Source organism: Acinonyx jubatus, chromosome D1 (genome assembly GCF_027475565.1).
Source record: "Acinonyx jubatus isolate Ajub_Pintada_27869175 chromosome D1, VMU_Ajub_asm_v1.0, whole genome shotgun sequence".
NCBI lineage: Eukaryota > Metazoa > Chordata > Mammalia > Carnivora > Felidae > Acinonyx > Acinonyx jubatus.
Window position 1 is genome coordinate 40,507,454 of NC_069390.1, and position 21,358 is coordinate 40,528,811.

Here is a 21,358-nt window from a genome sequence, read left to right on the forward strand (position 1 = left end):
CAAGTCTTTTTGCCTGTTTTTAAATCACGTTTTTTTTTTGTTATTGTATGAATTTTTTATATATTCTGGATATTAACCCTTTATCAGATATATGATTTGTGATATTTTCCCCTATTGGATAGGATGCCTTTTCACTGTGTTGATTGTGTCTTTTGATGCACAGAATCCGTCAACTTTTTGAATCCTTTAATTCTTTGTGGGTTCAAAAAAATTTTTTTTGTAAATAGAACAATGAAAACTAAATGTGCTTGTTTCTTTTCTTTGGGATTTCAGAGCCTTGATACAAAGCATGCTTGAAAAATGTGATCGGTTTCTCTGGTCTCAGCAGGCCTAGTGGAAGAAGATTCATCACAATGTCATAATATTTTGAGAAAAACTGAGTCATGCTCCTGAGCCTCCTGAACACATTTGCTGTGGAAGGAAAGGTACCGCCTCAAAACCCTGCCACCTTCCTGGGAATACTTTTGTCAGTGTCCATAACTTCTGTATCTGTGGCTCTGTGAACTCAGTGTTTGTCAACCAGGGTTGAATTGTGAAAGGAATCAGTCCTTGTTTGCTGAATCGAAGTGTCCTGGAGTCAGAATGTGAAAGTTCACAGCTGAATTACAGTAGTATTTTCCCCTTGCTAGTGAATCGGAATTATTTTCCTATTGTGACTCTTCATGTAGGAACAGAAGTTTCTCATCCTGCTTATAATGAAGACAGATAAAGTCATTGGCAGGAGTTGAATTTTTTTTATATCTTACCTGGGATAGTTGAGAAATTTATTGACATAAGACTGGGCATAACGGAATTAACACATAAAATACATGAAACACTGAAGATTCAGATTAGATATTTACATGAAATGGCCCCATATTTAAATTGAGCTAATTTAAAATATATTTTTCTCCAATATTTGACATTTTCTAATCTGAACATATATACAAATGACTAATTTATTACCAGAAATGTTTTATCTCTAATCTTTCCTAAACAGTGGTCCAAAGGAATCATGCACCTTTAAAAATTATTTTTTTTAAAGCCATAATAAAGGAAAGCTTAAGTACTAACAAAGACTGCAGCGAGCACTTGTGTCATTGAAGCCATGCACTAGAATGCCTCCATCAAGCTCCTGTATGTTTGCATAGCATGTTACATTAATGATACATGTAAAATCTGGTTAAGTTTTTATTTGAATAGAATACGGACATGAGGTTTATTGTGAGCAATTTGCAGGAAGGTGTTGGAGTAAGCTCAACGTGGAGTAAGAAAAGTGTTGGATACTTTGAATGATTCGCTCCTTTTTTTCATTCAGAACACAGCCAAAGAACTATAGACAGAAATTGCTGTCATGCTTCCATATGATATTCAGATATCATGTAACCAGATGGGTTGAAGACATTATCAGAGAAAGGAGGCTTCACAAAGTTTCTTAGAGTTTTGGGAAGCTTGGAAAACCTAACAATTGTGGTCTACAGTGGGGGTGGGGGTGGAGTGTGTGTGTGTGTGTGTGTGTGTGTGTGTGTGTGTGTGTGGTGTTTCCCCTTACCAAACAATTTCCTGACACCAGTTGGGTGTCCTACAATGCAACCCAATTCTGACACTATTGACCCAAAGGCAGCATCAGATCCCACAGGTAAAGGGCTCAGTCCCAAAAAACTCTCCTCCACTTAGACACTAATTCCAAGTCCAGGTTGTTAACTATACTTCTGACCAAGAAGAAACATTTTATTAACTAGATTGCCAACTTCTTATAAAAGGATGTAATTTAGGAACAGCCAGATAGAAGACACATGTAGGGCAGGGTACGGGGAAAAGCATAAGGAGCTTCCATGTCTGCTCTGAGCGCCACCTTCTCCAAATCTTTATGTGTTCCCAATCTAGAAGCTCTCTGAATCAAGTTCTCTGCCGTTTTTTTATACCTTCATTACAGGGGCGTGATTAATTAAATCATTTGTTGTTAGCTATTGAACTCAATGTCCAGTCCCTTTCCCTTCCTGAGGTCAGGGGTGGGGCTTGGGGGATGAGACTGAAAGTACAAGACACCTCTATGGCACTCATCACTTGGGAAATTCTAAGGGCTTTAGGAGCTCTGTGCCAGAAAAGGGAGGAAGACCAAATATATATTTCTTACTATAAGTCACAATATCATACCTTCCCACTAGCGTTAGCTGGATTTTGGCTGTATTGGATTATGTTGAATGTGAGTCTATACTAAGGTAAAGAGCAAGAACCCTCCCTTCACTGTCTCTCAGCTTTTGTCATTACATAATGACATACTGTCCACAAGAGAACAGAAGAAATCTCAGGAGACAGCCTGAACTGGCACAGTTGTGCAGTCATTTCCTAACAGATTATTCTAGGGCATATTACAGCAATCCTCATTTGCCAGAAGGGTACAGAGAAATTTATAGCACTAAAAAACATAATCGCATCATCTGAATTTATCTTCCAAAGTAAACCAAGCAACAACAACAAAAGTCCCCTTCAGTTAAACATTTAAATTTCATCAGTCTAGTTGGCTATTAGGCAGTGTTTTCAAATACAGCTTGTATCTTTGACTTCCCTGAAGATGGCTGGACAGTGATTCATGGTTGCCTCAGTTTTAACAGGGCCACAGATTCGCATAGTGGCTGGGAGCTTGGGTTCTGAGGCACACTGTCTAGCTTTGAATGTTGCTGTGTGTCTTTGTAAGTGACCTTGGGAGAGTTACTTTGTTTTTCTGAGTTTCAGTTTTCTCATCTATATTATGGGGACAGTAGTAGCAGTCACTCAGGATAGTTTGAGAATTAACTGAGGTCATAAATGTGAAGCACAGAACACAGTGCCTGGCGCATAGGTTAGAGCCAGCTGTTAGTGACACATGAGACTGGAGTGCAGGGCAGTAGTGCTTGTGACCAGTGCACGGGTAATAAATATTAGCTGTCATTTGAAAGGTATGGAATATCCTTTTACTGCTTTTACCCTGTAGTGATCAGACCCATGTAAACTGGTTTGTATGAATCTGAGAGAGTGAGAAGACCAAAATTGAAGTTAGTAATTTCCTTGTATGTGTTAAATCTGTCCCCGTTCTGCCCAAGGCTCAAAACCTTGTAGTCATCCTTGCCTCTCCCGCTCCTCAACCCTCACTTCCAGTCACCAGATAAATCCTCTCAATACTGTGTTGGTGGTGTTCTCCAGAGGTCGTTTTTTTCTCCAGTCTCCGTTGCTGCCCATCCACATTCTCGTTACTCCTTGCTTGCCTGAACGCTTGGAGCAGTCTTAGTGACCTTTCTTTCTTCACGTCTAAAGTCTTGCCTTCCCCACTGCCGCCACTCAGTCTCAGCTCCTCAAAGTGTAAGCACCTAGGTATCACCCAAGTGAGGTGATTGACAAACTTGCTATATGTCAGAGTCACCACAGAAGTGCGTGAAAGATAACTGATTTCAGGGATCCTGGCCCAGACCTGGAGTCTGTACATCTAGGGTCTAATTTAATCCTCAATTGACCTCCCACCCCCATATCATTCCTAGATTTAGATACAGAGTTATTTATCCTGGCTTATAGATGAACCCCTGTCTTGGTCCCATGGGAAGTTAATTAGACATCCACTGTCAGAATCCTTGTCCTCTCGAGACAGCCTTAATCATGCCTCTTCCCAATCAGAAACTTTCAGACTCCCCTCTGCTTTCAAAATAAAACCCAAATCCTTGAGCCTGTCATTGAAGGCCCTCCGTGACTTGTTTCCAAACTCCGTTTCTCGGCTCCAGAGTTTGTCCTTCATCCTGGGTTCTCTGTTTCTTGGATACGCTCTGCACTTGGACCTCTGGTTGTGCCTCTGCTTAACCTTGACATGTCCTTTGCTCCAGTCCCCACCTGCTGAAACCCACCAGGGTTCTGTGCCTTCCAAGTTCTATATGTCAAGTTTGGTTGTTTTAAAATGTGATAACATACAGGTAACTTAAACCTTACCATCTTAACCATTTTTGTGGCAGAACAAGGGGCTGAAATCTCTCCTCCTGCCAGGAAACAGTAACTTCAGAGTGGGTTCAGAGCTTTCCCTACCCTTTCATTTAGAAGAAACCTGCATACCACTAAACTTCCTGAATAACACTACAGAATTACAACACACGCTGCTGTGTGAGATGGGGAGTCTGGAGTTTCCAGTCAGCCCTGGTCTAATGGATCAGATACAAACCACAGAAGAAGGCTGGGAAAATTTCCACTTGATAATTCTTTCCAGAGGGCTCAGAGAAGTACTACCTGGCACCACTGTGTCCTCAACAGAGAATGTTTTCCCATCTTGCCCAAGTAATACATTATTCCAGCTGGGCGACTCTGAGTCAGTGTGAATATTCAAGGTGATGGTTCCCGCTGGTGATGTGGCACTGTTACCGGTAGTCAGAGCCTGGGTTTAGTGACATCGTGTCAGTGGTCTTGATCCCCCTGTAGCTTTTCCTAATAAACCGCCTGTCTTTTTAGCATGAAGCCTGTGTAGTTCTGCAGAGCCCCATACTTAGCCAGGGCCCTGGGCCTGCTTGAATGCCCTGCTTTCATCATCTTGGAATTTTTAATAATTTCTGAACACATTTTTATTTTGCATTGGGACCCATTACGTTAAGTAACTGGCCCTGGCTGCCACAGTAGATCTGAGGTGGGGCCTGAGATTTTGCATTTTTTAAAAAATTTTTTTAATGTTTATTTATTTTTTACAGAGACAGAGCATGAGTTGGGGAGGGGCAGAGAGAGGGAGACACAGAATCCGAAGCAGGCTCCAGGCTCCGAGCTGTCAGCACAGAGTCCGACGTGGGGCTCGAATTCACAGGCCGTGAGACCTGATCTCACAGATCGTGACCTGACCTGAAGTCAGATGCTCAACCGACTGAGCCACCCAGGCACCCCTGAGATTTTGCATTTCTAAGGGGATCCCAGGTGATGCTTCCTTGAATCACCCTTTGAGTAGCAAGGCTCAGTCTGAAGTCTGGTAGCAGCCTAGAAGGAATCTGAAGGACAGTATGGATCCAAGGCCCCTGGCAGCTGGATTACTTGCCACATTAAGGGAAACGTGAATTTTTGTATTCCTTAAGCTTCTGTGTTTTTGTTATAGTCAGTTAGCCTTACCCTAATTAGAGGAAGTGAGGTAGAGCCAGTCTCACAACTTGTTGCGTTCTCAGTTTGTTTAGGCTTAAATAATTTTGGAGAAAGAGCCTTCTCTGAAGTATGCCTGGAAACTTGCCTCCAAATGTGTCAAACACAAGCTCAGGCTCTCTGGTTCCTCCACCAGTGTTGGTGGGTGCCGATTGGAATGGCCTTTTTAATCTTGGAGACTGGAGTTGGAGTTTGAAGTTAGAGGAGAAGAAGATGAGGCAGTGTGGCCCAGGTTTACCAGAATTCGGTTTTGATGTTTGGAGGCAAATCCTAACCAACAAAAACTTGCTTCTCCTTGTCCTTCAAACCTGTCTCCCGTGGGGACCTTGTGGCTCGTATATTCCTTGGATCCCCTAACCATAATGGTCATTGTATCACCTTAATTTTACTCCAACCTCTAACAAACTACTTTTGTTGTAGGAAAACAAAAGTAAGTTATCTTAACCAAAATATGAGGTGGAATGTAGCAGATCCAACCCCGTTGCTAAGAATGTCTCCATATCCCTACCAAGCCCCGTAGCACTCAGTCCCTCAAAGAGCACTGTGCTCCAGATCACATCCCCCTGGGGTGGCATCTGGTTTGTGGCAGTACCAGGCTCACGGCTGGTTCATTCCACAAGTCCGTGGTAGCTTACATTTCTTTGTCCTTCCTAGTGTCCCTGCCTGTCTCCCTGTCTTGGCTAACCAGCTTCTTTCCCTCTTCTCTCTTTTATCCTCAACCTAAGATCCAATCAATCCCTTCATTCATGAGTGAATTTACTGTCCATATGTTGGAGATGCCTGTGCTTTTCTTTTTTCTTTCCTTTTTTTCAATTTTTATTAGTACAAGCGAGAGGGGGGTAGAGGGAGAGAGAGAGAGAGAAAGAGAGAGAGAGAGAGAGAGAGGCAATCTTAAGCAGACTCCATGCTCAGCACAGGTCTTGATGTGGGGTTCAATCCCATGACCCTGGGATCATGACCTGAGCCAAAATCAAAGAGAGTTGGATACTCTACTGACTCATTCACCCAGGCACCCTGCTGCGTATGTTTTTTCCATGAGCTTTAGAAAAGCACAAGGTTTTGGTATATCAGATATGGCTTTCGTACTACTTCAGATCCTCTGGCCCCCTCCTTTTCCTGCAGCCACTTCTACAATGATGATTCCATCGTTTATGAGCATTGATCCATTTCATGCAGGTGCAACCTGCTTTGGGTCTGTTCCACAGCCTTCTGTTCCATACACTAGGGAAATCCACAGGGCACTGAGCATGTGCACAACCATGGAATGTAGAAAGGTTAATATTCAAGGGGTCACACTTAACCACTGGAGATGGAAGCCAGTTGATAGGTGCTTTTCTTTTTGAATCGTGGTGGATAGTGCTCAGGTATCTTTTATGACATTCCTCAGAAGTCGCAGTGGGATTGAGCTCCGGGTATAAGGCTCTTAATTATGGCCTGCTCCGTTATGCATCCTTATGTTGGCCATGCTCCCTCCTTGGTCTACACCCCAGTCTCTCACTCCTGGTCACTGGAGTTGTTTCCAAGTAAAGTACCAGAGAACCTAGGGGAGGTGGTGGGGGTGAGGACGGCAGGAGGTGAGGGGATTCTTCTATTCTTTGAGGCTTTATCACGTAGACTTAGTCTGTTATTCAAGTGAAGGATCCATTAGGTAAGAAATAGCAGGCATCCAGCCATCATTGCTGGTTGGATTGTCTCTCCCCTGACATGACCTGCTTCCTTAACCTTCCCCCTACTCTGATGTCCTCAGATTCCCACAGCTAAGCCCCCTGACTTCCCTACCTGCAGGTACAGCTCAGCTCATGGCTTGGTGTAGAAAGCACTGAAGGATCCTCAATCTCACCTCCAGGCAGCCCTCCAACTACAGCCTGGGGTACCGGGGAGAATGGCACATCCGTACTCACTTAAGAGTGAGAGACCGCACGGGCCCAGGGCCCATCAGATGGTGCCCCAGATGCCAAACAGAGTCCAAGTTGTGACACAGCTGGGGCTCTATATGTACCCTCACTGCTCACCTGCCCACAGACCCTAGCTGGATCTTGCCTAGACCAAAAATGTTTCCATTTCTCCCCCAGACAATTATCTCAGCAGTGGAGGCTTTTATCTCACTGACCTATTAACTGTAAATCCCCATCAGAGAACTAGGGACTATTATTACTTATTAGTACTGCTCAAGGAAGTAGTGTGGGTGAAGGGAAAAGCCTTAAGCCAGACTGCCTGCATTCAAATCCTGGCTTTACCACTCACTAGATCTGTGATCTTGAGCAAGGTACTCAGTCTCTCTGTCCCCCAGTGTCCACATCTGAGAAATAATCTACACCTGTAGAGTTGTGGCACAGTGTGGGAATAGAATAAGCTCAGTAAATGAGCCATTATGACTAGTGTTATTATTCAATAATCTTCTGGCCAATCCCAGTAATCCTGGTTTTTATTTTTTAACTGAAATATAGTTAACATTTCACACTAAACATAGCAAGAGTTTTCCTTTTTTTTTTTTTTTTTTTTGTTTATTAAAAAAGCGCCAGCATGCGCGAGCAGGGGAGGGGCAGAGAGAAAGGGAGACAGGATCCCAAGTGGGCTCTGCGCTGACAGTGGAGAGCCTAATGTGGGGCTCAAACCAAGAAACCACAAGATCCTGACCTGAGCCGAAGTTGAACATTTAACTGACTGAGCCACCCAGGCACCCTTACTTTCTTTTTTCATGAGATGATAATAGTATTTTCTAGAAAATTTCCCTATGCATAAGATAAACAACAGATTCTTTTGTTGTCTTACCAAGATAATATTAAACAGAATTAAAAAAAAAAAAACTCTCCTCTGTAACATGGATATTATCTGAGAAGACTGCATAGTATTCCATCTTATGTGTGTGATACACATTACTTGATGACTGTTCTTTTCCTTTTCCCCGCTGGGCCCTAATCTATTATTTACATTTTTTTCCTCATATAGTTTTTAACTGAGATATAATTCACATACCATAAAATTCACCCTCTTTATCCTATTGAGGGGTTTCTTAGTATATTCACCAGGTTGTGTAGCCATCACTTCTGTGCAATTCCAGGATATTTTCATCATCCCAGCAAGAAACTTCATACCCTTTAGCAGTCACTCCCTCTCCCCCACTCCTTCCAGGCCATGGCAGCCACTAATCTCTCTGTCTCTGGACTTGTCAATTCTGGACATTTCATACACATATATTCATATTATAAATAGCCTTTTGTGTCTGGATTTTATTTAGCCTAATGTTTTCAAGGTTCATCCTTGTTTTCAAGGTTCATTCTGCACTGTCAGCACAGAGCCAGACTTGGGACTTGATCTCATGAGCTGCGAGATCATGAACTGAGCCAAAGTCAAGAGTCAGATGCTCAACCGACAGAGCCAACCATGCACCCCTACACAGTATTACTTCTGATTAAGGAACTCATTTTACAACAGATAAAACATGACAATGGGCCTATACTTATGGAGCTCACTGGTTTAACCATGTTCCCCATGATCTTGAAGTAGCCGGCTGGGTAGAATAGTGGAATAACCTTTTGAAAACAGTTACAGTGCTAGGTAGATAGCAACACCTTGCAGGGATAGGGCAATGCCCTCCCCACCCTCACCAAGGATGTGGTATGTGCTTTAGATCAGTGTCCAATATGCTACTGTTTCTCCCATAGCCACAATTTGTGGGCCCAAGAATTAAGGCAAGGAAGGGATAGTGATTTCTCTCACTAATACCCCTACTGACCTACTAGCAAAATTTTTGTTTTCCATCCTTGTGACTTGAGGTTCTGGTGGTCTAAAAGACTTAGATCCAAAGAGAGAAACCACCCAAGGGTGGGAAGAGTCCACCTATGGACGACAGCTTGCGCCCATGCCTGTGGAATTCCTGCCCATTTGTGATCCTCCCTGCTTGGTTGAATGGAAAACAGGTCTTCTTTATAGACTTTGAACCTACTTAGTCAGCCCTCACCATTGCATAAGCAAATTCCTTGTGAGAAATCTAAATCTGTCTTTATGATCCTGTTCCTGTAAACAACTTATAGTACCAAATTCTGAGTCAGAGTTCAACCAGAGGACCGGAACCAATAGGATATATATATGTATATATTAGTGGACTTATTACAAGAACTGGCTTACACGGCTGTAGGGGCAGGCTAAGCAGTCAGGATAGGCAGTCAGGATGGTGCCATATAGAAGGAAGGAGAGCAATTGTAGGCGACTACTTGGGAGACCAGTTTGGGGAAGACCTAAGCCTTTTTCTTTTTCTTCTTCTTCTTCTTCTTCTTCTTCTTCTTCTTCTTCTTCTTCTTCTTCTCCTTCTCCTTCTCCTTCTCCTTCTCCTTCTCCTTCTCCTTCTCCTTCTCCTTCTCCTTCTCCTTCTCCTCCTTCTCCTTCTCATCCAAGTTAGTTAACATATAGTGCAACAGTGATTTCAGGGGTATATTCCTTAATGCCCCTTACCCATTTAGCCCATCCCCCCTCCCACAACCCCTCCAGTAACCCTCTGTTTGTTCTCCATATTTAAGAGTCCCTTATGTTTTTATTCCCCTCCCTGTTTTTATATTATTTTTGCTTCCCTTCCCTTGTGTTCATCTGTTCTGTGTCTTAGAGCCCTCATATGACTGAAGTCATATGATATTTGTCTTTCTCTGACTGTCTAATTTCGCTTAGCATAATACTCTCTAGTTCCATCCACGTAGTTGCAAATGGCAAGATTTCATTCTTTTTGATTGCCGAGTAATACTCCATTGTGTATATATACCACATCTTCTTTATCCATTCATCCATCGATGGACATTTGGGCTCTTTCCATACTTTGGCTATTGTTGACAGTGCTGCTATAAACATGGGGATGCATGTGTCCCTTCGAAACAGCACGCCTGTATCCCTTGGATAAATATCTAGTAGTGCAATTGCTGTGTCGTAGGGTAGTTCTATTTTTAATTTTTTGAGGAACCTCCATACTGTTTTCCGGAGTGGCTGCACCAGCTTGCATTGCCACCAACAATGCAAAAGAGATCCTCTTTCTCCACATCCTCGCCAACATCTGTTGTTGCCTGAGTTGTTAATAATGTTAGCCATTCTGATAGGTGTGAGGTGGTATCTCATTGTGGTTTTGATTTATATTTCCCTGAGGATGAGTGATGTAGAGCATTTTTCATGTGTCACTTGGCCATCTGGATGTCTTCTTTGGAGAAGTGTCTATGCATATCTTTTCCCCATTTCTTCACTGGATTGTTTTTTTGAGTGTTGAGTTTGATAAATTCTTTATAGATTTTGGATACTAAGCCTTTCTCTGATATGTCATTTGCAAATATCTTCTCCCATTCCTTCAGTTGCCTTTTAGTTTTGCTGATTGTTTCCTTCACTGTGCAGAAGCTTTTTATTTTGATGAGGTCCCAGTAGTTCATTTTTGCTTTTGTTTCCCTTGTCTCCAGAGACGTGTTGAGTAAGAAGTTGCTGTGACCAAGATCAAAGAGGTTTTTGCCTGCTTTCTCCTTGAGGATTTTGATGGTTTCCTGTCTTACATTGAGGTCTTTCATCCATTTTGAGCTTATTTTTGTGTATGGTGTAAGAAAGTGGTCCAGGTTCATTCTTCTGCATGTCGCTGTCCACTTTTCCCAGCACCACTTGCTGAAGAGACTGTCTTTATTCCATTGGATATTCTTTCCTGCTTTGTCAAAGATTAGTTGGCCATATGTTTATGGGTCCATTTCTGGGTTCTCTATTCTGTTCCATTGATCTGACTGTCTGTTCTTGTGCCAGTACCATACTGTCTTGATGATTACAGCTTTGTAATACAGCTTAAAGTCTGGGATTGTGATGCCTCCAGCTTTGGTTTTCCTTTTCAAGATTACTTTGGCTATTTGGGGTCTTTTCTAGTTCCATACAAATTTTAGGATTGTTTGTTCTAGCTCTGTGAAGAATGCTGGTGTTATTTTGATAGGGATTGCATTGAAAATGTAGATTGCTTTGGGCAGTATTGACATTTTAACGATATTTGTTCTTCCTATCCAGAGCGTGGAATCTTTTTCTTTTGTGTGTGTGTGTGTCTTCAATTTCTTTCATAAGCTTTCTATAGTTTTCAGTGTATAGATTTTTCACCTGTTTGGTTAGATGTATTCCTAGGTATTTTATGGGTTTTGGTGCAATTGTAAATGGGATCGATTCCTTGATTTCTCTTTCTGTTGCTTCATTGTTGGTATATAAGAATGCAACCGATTTCTGTGCATTGATTTTATATCCTGCAATGTTGCTGGATTCATGAATCAGTTCTAGCAGTTTTTTTGGTGGAATCTTTTGGGCTTTCTTACCTAAGCTTTTTTCTAAAGGCCTTCCAACTGATGAAGCCAGTTGCACGTAGGATAACCCCTCATTTGATTAAAGAGAATTTATTAAGGACTTTAATCATGTCTGCAAAAAAACCTCGCAGCAGCATCTAAATCAGTGTTTGAATAACTGAGGGAAGATGTGTGTATACAACAAAGTGACTCCATTTCCCTTCATCCTTTCACTCTGGACAGAATAGCTCTTACAGCCCATCCACCTGGACTCACAGTCAAAGGGAACTGTGAGGACTGTAGTTCAGCCTAGCCAAGTTGACACATCGAAAAGCCATCACTGGGCCAGGGCGGGGTTGGGGGGAGGCAGGTGGATGGGGGGATCGTAATTTTCATGTCTAATGAGAAAGCTTGCAAAACATTGCCAGGAAACTAATTTTTTCTAAGACAAAGTGAAATTATGTCCACCTTAGATGGTACTTTAGTATAGATTTTGGTATAGATTTGGGTATTCATCTTTAAGTGAAACATTTCCACATTCTGCAGACCAAAACCTGTATCAAATCTCCCCACCCTCTACAAGTCCCAGACACCACTCCCAGATCTGTCATCCTGTGCAGAATACTTTTCTTTCTGCTTCATTCATTCACTCAGTGAATGTTTACTGAGCCTCTACTATGAGCCAGGAGCTGTGGCGGGTACTCTGGATACAAGGATGACATACAGCAAGATAGACATGCTTTTTGCCCTTTGTGATGAGTCCTGGGGACAATAATGTACAACCATAGCAGGTACAACTGGACTCCCTCAGGTTCCTTCTCCTCCCTCTGAAATGTTAGGTATCTCCTGACTACATTCTCTTTACCTTCCTTCCTTTCCCATGAGTCACTCCTTACTCCTTTTCAGGTTAACCCATCATCTATGAGCCTACCCCATCCCCTCCTTTTTACTAATTAGTTAAAAAATAAATTATTTCAATCATTCATTTATTCAGTAAGTGTTGAGGTTCTAGTATGTTACCAGATACTTTGCTCAGTGCTAGATATTTAAAGTTAAATAAGACAGAAATTGTTAACTAGGATGGAAGACAGACCAAGAAAACCAAACAAAACCAAAACAGAATGACAGAAAAATGTAAAGCAAAAAATAAGAAAAATCATCCTAGATATTGATGCCTGGTAGGAAGGGGAGAATAGCATGGTAGGTGACTCAGAGCAGTCAGAGAAGGCCTCTCTGTGAAGAGCGATTTCACGCGAGAGACACAGGATGAGAAAGAAGCAGCCGCGTGAAGAGCAGGTGAATTGAGTGTTCTAGGCAGAGGGAACATCACATACAAACATCCTATGGCAAATTAGAGCTTGACTTTTTGGTGAAACTGAGGGAAGACCAATGCTGGAGAGCAGTGGGCAAAGAGGGTGTGACAAAGAGGGTGATATAATGAAGACAGTTGACATCTCTCAGGAAGGTGGGAGAAGGCAGGTGTGCTGGACTTTGCTCAGAGGCCTCTTGATACGAGGACGAATATGTCACTTGTTCGGGGCCACGCCCCAAAGTCCGTGGTGGACAAGAGCTACTTGCAATGGGTACAGAGGCCAGGCTGGAGCAGGTTCAAGTGTGAGTCTGAAGGCAGGAATTAGACAGTGTAGGTGGGTGGCTTTTTCAACAAGTCAGACCAGGAGGAGGAAGAGGAGAAGGTGCAAGAGTGAAAAGTGAGGTGGGCTGAGTCCGGGTTTTCAATGTGGTAATTTATTGGGGAAACGGTTGGTGAGTGCCTGGACCGTGCGAGGTGTAGCACATTCGATGATGAGCAAGCTGTGGTGCCTGTCCTCAAACGAGTCAGGCATCTCCCGATTATAAGTGCTCTCCTGCCCATTTAAACCTGGTGCTGAGATCCAGGAAGGAGAGAGAGGCCTCCCCCCTCGCCCCGCTGAAGCCCTTGGCCTTGTACAGCACATCCCAGGTTCTGGAGGCAGACACACCAGCCTGCAATCCTGGCTCTGCACTCTTACGTAGGCAACACTGCACAAGGTCCTAATTGTGTGCCTCTAAACCTGGTTCTCCAGCTGAGAACTGCAAAGACTTTCTGTGGCTTAAGTCAAATAAGGCAGGGACAGAATAGAGCACAGTTTGGCATTTGCAAACGAAGAAAATGGCAGCTACCTTATTAATTAGTATTCACCAGCCTCCCACACCCCAGCAGAGTTTGGATTGTCACCAGCGTGCGCTTCAGTGAAGGCTTTTATTAAGTTGTAAGTGTTTATCTACAATCTGACTTTCTAGAACATTAGACATCATCAAAAGAAAAGTTATGTAGAAAGTAGAAAGGGGGTGCCTGTGGCTCAGTCAGCCAAGCGTCTGACTCTTCATTTCGGCTCAGGTCATGATTTCACGGTTCGTGAGTTTGAAGCCCACATCGGGCTCTGTGCTGACAGTGCAGAGCCTGCTTGGGATTTTCTCTCTCTCCCTCTCTCTTTGCCCCTCCCCTGCTTGTACGCACGCTCTCCCAAAATAAACTTTTAAAAGTAATTATCTTACTAAAAAAAAGAAAGTAGAATGAAAATGTTTTATGAACTGTAAACTACTGTTCAGATATGACTTATGTTAGAGAGACTTGAAATCTATTAGGGGAACTGACATATTGAAGAAGCAGAGGGAATGCGATAAAGAGGCCAGGAGGTGTGAATGAAGCTCTGTGAGAGCCCCAAACTCTGCCCCAGAATGGAGTGAGTGGGCTACTGGAATGGTTCTTCAAGAAAGTAGAAGTTTTATCTGGATCTGAGTTCAAGGACAGTAGGAATAAAGATGAGAGAAACTACTATGAGAACCATTCCTCACGTAGGACCAAAGGGACTGGTTAAAACTGTCACTGGGCACAGGGGTTGGTGTTTGGGAAGGCAAGACATCAGTTGCCGGAACCCCTGGGATTAGACGTCCCAAAGCCTAATGGAAAGAGGCCACTGAGGGACAAGGTGCAGAGGCAGAAGAGGACACAGTGACTGGGCAGTGAACAGGTGGGGACACAGAGAGGCCTCAGCATGATAAGGATAGGAAGTGGAGAGAGGTATGAGAGGAGATATCAAAGGAGAGATTCCAATGTAGAACTTCCAGTATATTGGAGACCCCTTATCAGTCAGGGGCCAGTCAGCAAACAGAAACCAGGCAGTATTTTCAAGAGGAAGGTTTATGGGTTTTGTTTTGTTTTGTTTTGTTTTAATATTTATTTAAGGGGCATCTGGGTGGCTTGGTCAGTTGAGCATGCGACTTCAGGTCACGATCTCATGGTTTGTGGGCTCAAACCCCATGTCAGGCTTTGCGCTGACTACACGGAGCCTGCTTTGGGTTCTCTGTCTCCCTCTCTCTATGCCCTTCCTCTGTTCACACTCTCTGTCTCGCTCTTTCTCAAAAATAAACATTAAACTTTTATTACAGTTTTATTTATTATTAAGTAACCTCCACAGCCAATATGGCTCAAACTCACACTTCAAAATCAAGAATTACGCTTTTCCAACTGAGCCAGCCAGGTGCCCAGAAGGAGGGTTAACATTAAGAATTATTAAATAGTTACAGGAGTTGAGCTATAAAGCGGTAAAAATGAAGGAAGGAATAAATTAAGGAAAGGGCCTTCACAAGGCTGGGATTAAGGTCTGTTAGGAAGTGTGTGGCGATAGTCCAGGTCTATAATCTTGTCAAAGTTGACAAGAGAGCCTCCGCTGAGGTGACAACAAAACCTGCTAGAGGTTGATGTTGTCACTGTGCCACCAATTTGCTGACCTATTTTGTTCCTGGGAGCTTTTGTGGAAGGCGTGAGATATGGCGGAGAAAAACTGCTTTGGATGCAGGTCTCAGATGGCATGGACAGGAACTGGTTTTAACTGGATTTGAAGGTTCTGCTGGGAAACCAACACAAGATCAAGATGGCAGTAGCTGGAGCAGGATTCCACAAACCCATCCTCCCATGCCTGTGTCCCCTGTCCTCAGGGATAGAGACCATGAGGAAAAAAACCAAGGGGGACTGGAAGCTGAGGACAGAGAGGGAGACAGGACACAACTGGCAGGAGAGAAGGGTCTGGACACGGAAGAACCTGGAGAGAGAGCACCAGGGCAACCAGAGGGGAGTGGACAGGGCAGCAGATCTGATCTGGGAAGGGTGGGTGCAGGGCGTCTCCTCTGTGTGACACTGACATGGTCTCCCCCACACCAACCACACGGGCACAGGCACGGCCTGCACCTGGGTGTCCGTCCATCACCCCTGGGAACGAACAAACGAACAGTCCTTACATCTAAGAATAAATAACACACTTTTCAACAATCTCTTAAGCATTTATTAGACACCTGTCAGGTGCCCTCCATCAGCCTCTGTGGACAGAGAACTCAATGATTCCCCGTCCCTGCCCTCAGAGGGCTCCCAGCCCCTCTCCTGAGTGCTGAGCAAAGAGGAAGCTCAGTACTTGCTAGGCAGGCCAGCAGGTCGAAAGTGGTTGGGGTCTTTGCCGCTCCGGCCCCATTCATTGGCGGCCTGGTCAGCCTTCGAGTCCTCTGCTCCGTGGCCGCTGCTTCCGTGTCTGAAAAAGTCTGTGAGTCTCTGAGAATTCTCTCTGGCATTGCTGGAATGGAGGAAGGCAGGTAGGAGATCAGTTAGGGAGCTGATGAGGAATAGCCCCTTCCCCCATCTCTCTTCTTTGCAAGGGAGAGCTGCTGACAGGAGCCAAGGAAAGAGGGAATAAAACACTGACCCCCCGGCCCAGAAACAGAGCATCTCAGCCTAGGCTCATCCCTTACTGGGTGAACAGCACCCATAGGGGGAGGGTCGGGAATCACCCATTGCCACTGGCCTTGCTCTGACTCCATCAGCCACTCACGCCAACACTGGGCGCAGAGGGGAGGGTGGGCAAGAGAAGGAGGAGCCACAGTGTCTACAGGAGACTTCTCCAGGGCTTGGCCCCTCCTGACTGTCCAAGGCAGCCAGGCTCAGCTCACCCAGCCCTGCATCCCCAGGAGCCCATATTACCTGATCACTTTGGCCGCCCAAGCACCCCCAGGTCCCCTCTGTGCGGCATCATAGTTCCCCCGGGCGTGGAAGTATTTGTCTGCACCTTTGTAATTGGCTTCTCTCATGTCAGAGTAGGCTCTCCACATGTCTTTAGTCCCTGGAAAGGAAAGCAAATGATGAGATGAAGGTGATCGTGTCTTGGCAAAATAGAGGAAAAGACATTTTCCTCCCACCGATTCTAAGATCTCAGTCTTTGACAAAATCCTTGGAGAGGATGTTGGCTGGGATGAGTATTCCTTTACATTTCACTTCCCTGGGTGAATGTTATGAGAAGCACCCTTGGTGCAAGTTTTATTCTGCTTGATTCCATTCTGAGTACTGTTGCTACTTTATGTTTGGCTGTGGGATGTGTGTGAACAAGAGGTGGGATGGTCTTTAAGGGATGCTTTGTCCTGCGATGACCTCTACCTGGACAGACGCAGGGAACCCTCTGACTGGGGCGTGAGAACAAAGGCAAGTCAGAGGGAGGCTGCTGACCCAGAGGGCTCCCAACCAGGTCAAGGGGAGAAATTCATCCCTGTGAGCAGCTTGAAGACGACTTGGTCCTGAGTATTTCTGAAAGTCTGGGGCATGTTTGGCACCCAGGCAACTGTCAGAAGTCAACCAGCAGGTGGTAAAGGGGAGTTCCCCTAGAGAGATTTACAAAAACAGGTCATCAGATGCAGAAAAAGTACAACTGGTCCCCCAGCTCTAAAGTCAGTGTCCTCCCAGTAAATGCAGGAGTATATTGCCATCCACAGGGTGGTTATGCAGATGTACTGAGAAAAATGCACGTATAACTTCTAGAAGATTATAGGTGTTCAATATGCTATCACTTCTCTGGGCCTTCGGAAGGCTGGGACAAAAACAGTAAAGCGATTAAGCTAAGAGGAAGATCAGACAGTTACAGACTGAAGGAATCTGAGCAGGCTACATAAAATGCAGACCCTGAAAAAGTAATGTATGGGGTGCCTGGGGGGCTCAGTCAGTTAAATGTCCAACTTCAGCTCAGGTCACGATCTCACGGTTCGTGAGTTTGAGCCCTGCATCGGGCTCTGTGCTGACAGCTCAGAGCCTGGAACCTGCTTTGGATTCTGTGTCTCCTCTGTTTCTGTTCTCCTCCCCTGCTCACACTCTGTCTCTCTCTCAAAAATAAATAAACATTTATTTATAAGAATTAATGTAGTAGGCAAAAGAGAAAGACCCAGTGTCGAGCGTAATCGTAGTTTATGTAGTATCCATGTAATGCCTTATCTTCATTTTATGTGTTTATTATTTCTACTGTTTAGGATTCATTCATACATGTAAAGCTCTTAGAACAGTGCCTGGGACAGGCTGAGCTCAGCTACTGTTGGTTGTAGTTACTAAGAGCACAAGTTTGATGCACCCACTTCATGGCTGAGACACAGCAATGAGCTGTCCCCGGTTTCCCACTAGGTGGCAATGGAGTCCCACTTGTGAGTGGGGAGCAGGCGCCCTGGACCCCAGATGTCTTCTGCTCTGCTGCAAGTTAAAACCCAAAGCTTCTGTGACCTTCGTCCTGGGGATCCCCGTGGAACAGTGCAATGCTGGCCAGAAGGGCCAGGGCTGGAGGGATAGGACACATGTCATTTAAGGGGAAAAACCACCAGTAGAAAATAAGCTCTAGACATCTAGCGCACAGTAAAATGAAGGCAAATCAATACCGTATCATAATTAGCAAACTTGCTACAGTCTAGAACTTAATTATCTCAACTACTAAAGGGAAAGGATAATTATGTCACGTGATAGAGGTGCTCTCTAGAGCCACAATGCCAATCCTATTAAGTAAACAAATGTGTCATGAACATGCATTCACCTTAAATATACACAAAGTTATAATGCCAGATGTGGTTCAATTGTTCAAAAAAGCCTGGGAAACTGCTATCTTGCAAACCGTGCTGCTTTTCTTCCCACTTGTGGCCTTTGCCCTGTGGGGATGTGGCCTCCACTGTGGTCAATTCTGGTGGGGGGCCAGTTGCTGCCTTCCCCTGACCGCCATCCTTTGGTCCTTACCTTGACCAGCTTCCTTGAGGAACGTGAGCCATCTTTGGCTGCTGACGCCCAGGACCAGGGAGCACAACAGGATGCCCACGAAAAGCTTCATCCTGCAGCGGAGTCACAGAAACACACAAGGACGACACACTTTTGGTTTGGTTTGGTTTGGGGTTTTCGGGGGGAGGCACGTGGACCCACACCTGTATCTTACCTATTACCTACATCTACTTAGTATTAGATGTTACCGATATCTATTTATCTATACACATACCTGCATAAATACACACATATGTGTACGTATACACCCGTGTGTATACACATGTGTGTATAAATGTAGGTAGAAAGAAATAGGCAATGTGTATACACATATATACGCAGGTGACACACGATACATAGAACAGAGGGTCCAGTTCTCCGTTGCCATTTGCCCCATAGGAATCCCAGTAAGAGAGATCGCGCTGCGCTTCTAATATAAACCACTTGCCATTTCAGTCGTCCCCTAGGAGCCCTGAAACCCGCTGTCCGGAAAGTTTCCAAAGAGGCCTTTGGGGATTTAGTGACCTTGTACCCATCTGTAAAATGAGGATTGTGGGACATTGCACACATATTTGCAGAACGCCTGCTCTACCCATCCGTGAACTCCCACAGAGAAAGTACACGACCAAATCCCAATCCCAGAAAGTATTCACATCTGGAGAATTCAAATTGCCAGGAGAGTAGATTCAGGAAGGAAGCAGAGAGTGAGGACACAGCCCAAGAACGCCTTCGGGTAAGAGAATCTGCAAAGAAGGAAAGTGTAGGCAAGTCTAGCACCTCACCTTTGGCTGTCCCTTCGTGCCGAGGCTCCTGGGGAGGCTGAGCTGCCCGTGTCTCCTGCCTGTGAGGGGGGCTGGCATTATATATACTGACACTCTGCTAGGGGAGTGGGTGGGAAAGCAGGTGTGAAGCAAAAACACTGAGATTTGGGAAATTCCTTTTGGCCAGCACACAGCATCCAGAACATCAGGCTCCTTCTTCACGCCCGTCTACTTTCCAAGGTTGTGCAATCTGGCAGCTTTGAGGCGTGTAGCAAACTTGGAAATTTCTGCCTGTTTCCAGTGTCACTCCTGGTAAGAAAGGTTTTCTTCCCACACAATAGTGTATTGAGAAATGCTGGGCAGGGTAATCAAAGTTAGAAAGGAGAATCCATTGCCTGAAGAATGAGAGAACAAAAGGCAAATGGGGGAGCAGCAGGGGCTCCATTACAGGGGTGGCTCAAGATAAAGCTGGGACCCCAGGGAGCAGGAGTTGGAGAGGAAGGACAGACAACCAGGAAAATGGAGCTTCCAGCACCCAGTGGGTGGACTTGACCCTGATCAGTTGCTATGGAAGCTCCTAATGGCAGGTTACAACTGAGGAACTGCGGTGTAGAAATGTGATACAGTGTCACATGGGAAGGACGCATAATAAAATGGTCAGGAAAAGGGCATCTGGATGACTGTGTCTGTTAAGCATCTGACTCCTGACTTTTGCTCAGGTCATATCTCCTGGCTCATGAGTTTGTTGAGCCCTGCATTGGGCTCTGCACTGACACTATGGACCCTACTTGGGATTCCTTCTCTCCTTGTCTCTCTCTCTGCCATTCTCCCTCTCTCAAAAATAAATAATAAACATTTTTAAGGAAATGATCAGGAAATAGCCCACCAGCTGCTAAGTTATCAGACGAGAAGATTCAGGAAGGGTGCAGAGAAAGCTGGGATGCTGCCCAAGATGGGCGGTTGTGATGATACAGCTGTTTCAGCTGGAAAAGCAGGACTGGACTTCACTGTGGGAGTTGAGGAAGATTATGCTGGGAAGAAATTGCACACAGGCGCTATTAGCCTGGCGGAGGCCATGGTCCACTCACCAACCTACCCATCACTGCCCCTTCACGAGAAAGGGAAAGTTTCAGGTCATTGGATTTCCCTGGAGGTGAGAGAGTTATGGATGTGTAATGTGGCAGCAATGATGGGGGACCTAGAGGACAGACCTGCATCCAGTGTCCTTCTTACAGTGGGCTCCAGGGCTGGACACCTGAGGACGGTAGTAGGGCAAGGAAGGCCCCTGCCAGGGAGCGCCAGCTCAGGGGTTCTGCCCCGATTGTGTCTGGGAGAAGAAGTATATGAGCAGACACTGGAGATGCTAGGGCCTCCAAGCTGATGCAAGCAAATCCTGGAGGCTGGACAGCGCAGAGCTGGGAAGATGGTGAATCACAGCCAGGAAGGAGGTGGGCCCCGTGCTCCCGAAGTCACCCAGAGAAGAAGCAGGATGCGGACCTTGGATTTGTTACAGGACAGGAGGAGTTCTGAGCAGGACGCGGCAGAGGGGAGGCAGACCCAGGACGAAGCAAATCAGGCAAGGACTGCACTGGTGTGAGGATATCACTGTCTTAGATTGGAGCCTGCCCCTCTGGGAGTGATGCCTCTCTCTGGGTCTGGCGTTATGTTAATTCTTGCAGATACAATGAGATGAATGTTGTAAGGCAGACAACTGTCAAAGGATCTCTCTGTCCCTGTGGTTCTCTTATCCAAGGCAATGCTAAGTGACATTTAGATATTCTGCATACAAATCATTATCTGGGAAAGGTGGGGTCCATGAGCTCTGCCCAGGCCAGGACCCTCAGCAGCTTTGGCTCCCTGGGTCCTAGGAGTAGACATGTGGGGAGAGGGGGGCAGTTATCAACCTTCCACAGCCCTTGGTGACAGGGAACTTGGGGGGCCGCTTCACAGAGGAGGCCATGTGATGCCCACACCCCTCCTCCTACATTCCGCACGGCAGATATCCTGGGGCAGTGGTCACCCCCTCTGACAAGTCTTTCACTCCCTTTGGGGCCATTCTGTGTTGGAAAGCCACTGCCCGCTTTCCGACATCATTCAAGTCATTGCTTTCTTTGATAGAAACATTGCAGAGAGAG

At 45.2% G+C, this 21,358-nt stretch overlaps 2 protein-coding genes across 7 annotated transcripts in view; one reads left to right on the top strand and one right to left on the bottom strand.

Annotated features, from left to right (window-relative positions):
* Positions 1–17,575, top strand: part of HPS5 (HPS5 biogenesis of lysosomal organelles complex 2 subunit 2) — a 55,625-nt gene extending 38,050 nt beyond the window's left edge. For all 6 annotated transcript variants that reach the window (XM_027073019.2, XM_027073020.2, XM_015085771.3 and 3 more), the window contains one exon: positions 274–17,575. In XM_027073019.2, coding sequence (XP_026928820.1) covers positions 274–334 — 61 coding nt within the window. In that variant the 3' untranslated portion in view covers positions 335–17,575. The remainder of the gene's footprint in view (positions 1–273) is intronic.
* Positions 15,681–19,403, bottom strand: LOC106987474 (serum amyloid A protein-like). Its single transcript, XM_027073022.2, has 4 exons — positions 19,245–19,403; positions 18,445–18,536; positions 16,390–16,528; positions 15,681–15,985 (listed from the first exon to the last, which is right to left on the bottom strand). The coding sequence occupies exons 2-4, from the start codon at positions 18,533–18,535 to the stop codon at positions 15,823–15,825; spliced, it is 393 nt and encodes a 130-aa protein (XP_026928823.1). The 5' UTR covers position 18,536; positions 19,245–19,403; the 3' UTR covers positions 15,681–15,822.
* Between the last annotated feature and the right edge of the window lie 1,955 nt (positions 19,404–21,358).